The sequence below is a fragment of the Protobothrops mucrosquamatus genome, unplaced genomic scaffold (assembly GCF_001527695.2).
Source record: "Protobothrops mucrosquamatus isolate PMUCROS unplaced genomic scaffold, P.Mucros_1.0 scaffold363, whole genome shotgun sequence".
Lineage (NCBI taxonomy): Eukaryota > Metazoa > Chordata > Lepidosauria > Squamata > Viperidae > Protobothrops > Protobothrops mucrosquamatus.
Genome location: NW_015386697.1, coordinates 970952 through 977130, shown reverse-complemented (window position 1 = coordinate 977130; position 6179 = coordinate 970952). Strand labels below are relative to the sequence as shown.

The 6179-nt window shown below is 39.6% G+C and overlaps 1 protein-coding gene across 1 annotated transcript in view; it reads left to right on the top strand.

The window, feature by feature from the left end:
- Positions 1-6179, top strand: part of SYT10 (synaptotagmin 10) — a 38528-nt gene that overhangs the window by 13667 nt on the left and 18682 nt on the right. The window contains exon 2 of the mRNA XM_015815680.1: positions 1357-1720. Within this exon, the coding sequence (XP_015671166.1) occupies positions 1357-1720 (364 nt within the window). The remainder of the gene's footprint in view (positions 1-1356; positions 1721-6179) is intronic.

The following is a 6179-nucleotide window of genomic DNA, read 5'->3' as shown; positions in this document are numbered from 1 at the left end:
CAGGGCGGCTAACAGCCTTATAAAACCACAATACAATAAATATCTATATTAAAACCAAATTAAAAGAAAATATTTGAAAAGGCCAATCATTAAAATTACCCTTAAAATTACCCTTAAAAGCCCCACTAAAATTCCCTAGGCCAGACCCGCTTGTTGAAAAAGCCATGTCTTTAGGGCGCGGCGGAAGGAGGGGAGATCCGGGATCACCCGGATCTCTGGGGGTAGTTCGTTCCAGAGGGTGGGGGCTCCCACCGAGAAGGCCCTCCCCCTGGGGGTCACCAGTCGGCACTGTCTGGCTGACGGCACCCTGAGGAGACCCACTCTGTGGGAGCGTACCGGACGATGGGAGGTAACCTGCAGCAGTAACCCAATAGGCCCAATAGAAACTAAATCAAATTTAAATATTGTATCCTTTTATATGTCATAGAAAATACGGGCAGTAAACCAGCAGCAACATTGGTGGATGCTGGTCCCAATTTCTTCAAACTGGGTGGGACTAACAATAGTAGCACCAGTGATTGCTTGTTCAATTCCTATTGCTGCTGACCCAATGAGACGGGTCTGCCTCCACTCTTGTAGTTTATGGAGATTCACTGATTCCCTGAGCTATCTTGGCTAGTTGGCCAAGATGGGTGGTTTGAAATTTTAAAAATAGCTAACTAGCTAACTAGCTATTTATTTATTTATTTTTCAAATTCCAAACCATCCATCTCTCTCACAAAGGGACTCTGGGTGATGTACAAATAAAATATGAAAAACATTAAAAAGTATATAATTTTTTTTTTAAAAAAGGCAAGCAATGTTAAGGGCTTTCAGGGTGCTAACCAATTCCACGGCATGTTTTCACACCTTTCCAGAAGGCCAGGAAGGCCAGTGGGAAGAGTATTCCACTGGCTTCCTAGACCTCTCCAATTCAAATTCTTTCACAGACAGGATCTGCAACATACTTTTCCTTCCTGGCCAGATGGGATGGACTGATGTAATGGATTCCCTAGGTAGCCTGGTTCTGTGCCACGTAGAGCTTTAAAGGTCATAACCAAACCTTGAATTGGACCTGGAAGCAAACACACCCAATGCAGTTCATGCAGCAGAGGTATTACATGCACCATTTTGGGGGCATTCAAAATTGCCCACATAGCCTCATTCTGTACCAACTGAAGCTGCTGGATACTTTGACTTACCACAAAACCTAGCAAGAGGTTGATAGACTTCCATGTTTTCCCCTAGCTGATTAAATCAGCACTCACATTGCATTATAACATGACTAATCTACTAATTGACCCAATTACATTTTGATTTAATCTACCAATTCAAAGAAATTAAAACCACTCGAATGCTTTGCTTCCTTGTTTGCAGACATCTCTGTCAGCCTGCTCGCAGTTGTCGTCAGCTTCTGTGGGCTCGCCTTGTTGCTAGTCTCACTCTTCGTCTTCTGGAAGTTGTGTTGGCCATGCTGGCGAAGCAAACCCACTGCTTCAGACACAACAACAAACATCCCCCAGAGCACCACCAGCGTTCCCCCTGAGTTTTTGGAAACCAACGAGAAAAAGGAAATCGTTAAAGAAAATGGGAAGCCCTCAACAAATATCCTGGAGGCAGCAATGAAAATCAGCCACACTTCCCCTGACATTCCAGCAGAAGTCCAAAATGCTTTAAAAGAACATCTCATCAAACATGCTCGAATGCAAAGGCAGATTACAGAACCTACATCTTCGTCCAGGTAAGAGAAAGCTAAACAAACCTTTACAGAGCCTCGCTCAAAATAGACCACCTAGTTAAGGATCAAAAACAAATGAATGATGCTATCTTATTCTTAAACAAAAAATGTACAGCAGTTTTCTCAACCGGTGGTCTGCAGACCCCTCAGGGCCACAATGTCATTACCAGGGGGTCCATGAAGGCTTGAAGAAATGTTATGATGTAAATCTTGAGTTAGGTCTTGGTGGTTTGTGACCATGGTCTGTGGCCACAAAAGCGGGTCCATGGTGAGGAAAAGATTGAGAAGCACCGCTGTACAATAATAAATTCAAAAGATAAACATTGATTTCAATTAATATTCAACTCAACTTTAAGATATGTTATGTACCTGTACATATTTCTATGATAGCTTTAAGTTGTATTTAAATCCAGGGTTACATGCACTATCCTGTGGGTCTCCATGTACAGTACACTTTGATTAAGGTAAGTTAGCTGTAAGAAAAGCTGTAAGAAAAGCTGCTTAAAAGGGACTGATCTAGATCTACACTCCAATCTGTATCTAGTTTTTATTCTCAGAATCAAACATGAATGAGTATTTATGTAGCATGTAGTAAATCACAACAGTCTATGATAACATCTGACCACAGGGTAAAGCAGATTTCCATAATTTTCTGCTAAATGATATAGAAAATATTATTGCCCTTTTTCAACACATGATCTGACATCTCAAGAAACTACAAAAACAGAGAAAAGTCTGGTCACTTTAAAGCAGAATGATGCAGAGGGCTGGCATAACAGTTATACTCCATAAAATGAACCTTTTTCTGCACCAGTAGCATTCCAGCGGGAATGCAAAATATACCGATTCCTGCCATTTGTTTGACTGATTAAATTTAAAAAAAATAATCTAAAGTTAATTTAATTAAAATTAAATTAAAGGCACTGGTTCTAAATAACTTCGGGCAATTTAGCGTAATCAAGAACAATAAAAGGAAGAACAGATCACAGAAGTCCGGAATAGATGCAAATAGCTCAAATAGAAAATAGAATAGCTCAGAACAACCTACATGGGCTCAGCAGCCACCCTACCCCTAAAGCCTGGAAGAACAACTAGGTTTTTTAAAATTTCCAGAACATCATTACAATGGGAGCTATACAAATCCCTTTGAGAATGCTATTTCTGAGGAAAAGCACATTGACAGAGAAAGACCATTTCCTAGATCTCAATAAATGGCATTCTTTCGACAACCCAAGTTGCACATCAGCCTCAACTTGGGAAGTACAACCCCATCCAAAACTAAATATGGAAAGTTCCTAATGTCCTCACTCAAACTTATCGGGATTGATCCTGAGCCTAATCTTTCCCAGCCATACAATCACACCCTCTAGTCTAGACAATGCAGCAGACATTGTCAGCATCACTTGGCTGGCCCAGGAATAAGATTTATAGTTGGGTGCCATCAGCATACAAATGATATCGAATTGATGGTTAACCTCACCCAGAAGTTTCAGGTAGATGTTAAACAAAAGGGATGAGCGTATTGAATCTTGAGGCACCCCACAAATGAGACATTCTGGGCTTCATCTTTCCCTCTTGTCAACACCAACTAGAACCAGCCATGGTCCATCCCTCATTCTCACAATTGTGCCCATATTTCTCTCCTCTAATCTGCATGATTGAGTAAAGACCTGAAGATCAGGGAGTTTGCTGATATGAACTCCCTAGGGGACTTTGCTGGTGTAAGTTCTTTCTAATCTTGAGCTAGTACAGGGGTAGGCAACCTCGTCTCTTTTATGACTCATGGACTTCAACTCCCAGAATTCCTGAGTCAGCTATGGAAGGAGACGAGGCTGCCTACCCCTGAGCTAGTACATGCAGCGTTTGTGGTGGGAAGAAGTTACAAAAACATTAAGGCAGGGCCAACAGCTGAAACAATGTTCACTGGGAATCCTAGGAATTGCATTTGGAGACAATGGCATAGAAATTGGAAATCTCAGCTTTCTGAGCCTTGGAGAAGACAGTTCAGAAGATAGATGAAAACAGAAGAGATATGCAGACCAAATCAAATATTGTTTAGTCACATAATTCCTGGCAATCCATGGAATAATAAAACAACAACAACAACAACAACAACAACAACAACAATAATAATAATAATAATAATAATAATAATAATAATAATAATAATAATAATAATAATAATAATAATAGAGTTGGAAGGGACCTTGGAGGTCATCTAGTCCAACCCTCTGGTCAGGCAGGAAACCCTATACCATTTCAGACAAATGGTTGTCCAATCTTTTCTTAAAAACTTCCAGTGTTGCAGCACTCGCAACTTCTGGAGGCAAGTTGTTCCACTGATTAATTGTTCTAATTGTCAGGAAATGTCTCCTTAGTTCTAGGTTGCTTCTCTCCTTGATTAGTTTCCACCCATTGCTTCTCGTCTTGCCTTCAGGTGCTCCCTTTTTTTCGTGGCAACCTCCGAGATATTGAACGCTGCTATCATGTCACCCCTCATCCTTCTCTTCATTAAACTAGACATACCCAATTCCAGAAACCATTCTATATATGTTTTAGCCTCCAGTTCCCTAATCATCTTTGTTGCTCTTCTTTGTACTCTTTCTAGAATGTCAACATCTTTTTTACATCATAGTGACCAAACCTGGATGCAGTATTCCAAGTGTGGCCTTACCAAGGCATTATAAAGTGGTATTAACACTTCACGTGATCTTGATTCTATCCCTCTGTTAAGTCAACCTAGCACTGTGTTGGCTTTTTTGGCAGCTGCAGCACACTGCTGGCTCATATTTATCAAGAATAATGTTTACCAGTATAGATTTTCTGTGTATGCACTTACAAGAGAAGCAGGTTAACAATTCTTGTACAATTTCACAAGTGCTTCAACAAAAGAAAGGGTTTTAAAATGCACACACCTCCACAGCACTTCCATCTTAGTCCCTGCTCTTCTCATTTCATCTGCACAAGATATGTATTTTATGTACTGGTTTGGACAAGAATTTTGGCAGGGGTGAGGAAAAATGATAATCAATTTATTACACAATCAAGTTTTATGAGCTAGATGAATTCACAATTCAAAGAAATAATTCATGACTTCAAGCAATGCTTGCAATTTAATTTTACTCTTAACTTCCAATGTACCTTGATCATTATGTGACCTAAGGTGCCCTTTGAACCTTTTTTTACAATACAGGAATATGAAGAGCACAGGTGGTCCTCAACTTATGACCACAATTAAACCCCAAATTTCCAAGCAGGACAGTTGTTAAGCGAGCTTTGCCCCACTTTATGACCTTTCTTTCCACACTTGTTAAGTGAATCACTGCACTTGTTAAGTTAGTAACATGGTTGTTAAGTGAATCTGGCTTCCCCATTGACTTTGCATGTCAGAAAAGGTGATCACATGACCCCAGGATACTGCAACTATCATAAATACATGCCAGTTGCCAAGTATCCGAATTTTGATCACGTGACCATGAAGACGCTACCATGGTCATAAGTGTGAAAAATGGTCATAAGTCCATAAGCACTTTTTTCAGTGCTGTTGTAACTTTGAATGGTCACTAAATGAATAGTTGTAAATTAAGGACTACCTGCACATGACCAAAAAACAGGTTTAGATATAGGGGCTGGGGTGAGTATGGATGTGTGTGTCTGTGTCCATGACTATAATAGATAAGGCACAAAATATGTTAAGGTAAGAAATAACACAAAGCAATGAACTAGCTATCAAAAAACCAATATATAAAACCAATTTATTCTTTACCATTAATAGTTCACGTCCATCCTTATCCAACAATCAGGATTCTATCAAGACAACTGAGAACAATATGCTAGTGCTTAGCACTTAGCTGTCACATCAACCAAGAAATGATTTAAGAAGACGGTGATTAGACGCATCTAATTTTAATGTACTAAGAACATTAAAGGCTAAATGCTTGGAGCTTGTATTTGAAGTAATTGAAAGAATACTTTCTTAAACAGAAAGTTCTGGACAAAAAAATTAGAAAAAATTCTGTGTGCCTTGTTTTGCAAATTATGGCCAGTGTTGCATGTATGCAATTCTAACTGATTGATTGATTATGTGCCATCAAATCATTTTTGACACCCAGCCACCACAGAGATATATTTTCTTTACAAGCATCTATCCTTAATCTGTTCTTTCAAGTCTTCCAACAATGCACTCAGTACCACTGTAACTGAGTTCATCCATCTTGCTGATGGTCGTTCTCTTCTCTTTCCCAGCGTTAGAGCCTTTTCCAGAGAGCTGGGTCTTCACATAACAAATTTGAAGTAGGATAATTTCAGCTAGGTCAAGTAAGATTTGTTCAATGATCCATCAATTTGTTTTCTTGGCTGTCCTTGGTATTCTCAGGAGTCTTCTCTGACACTCACGTTCAAAGGTGTCAATATTCTTCCTATCCTACTTCTTTAAAGACCAACTTTTGCTTCCAAGGAGTGT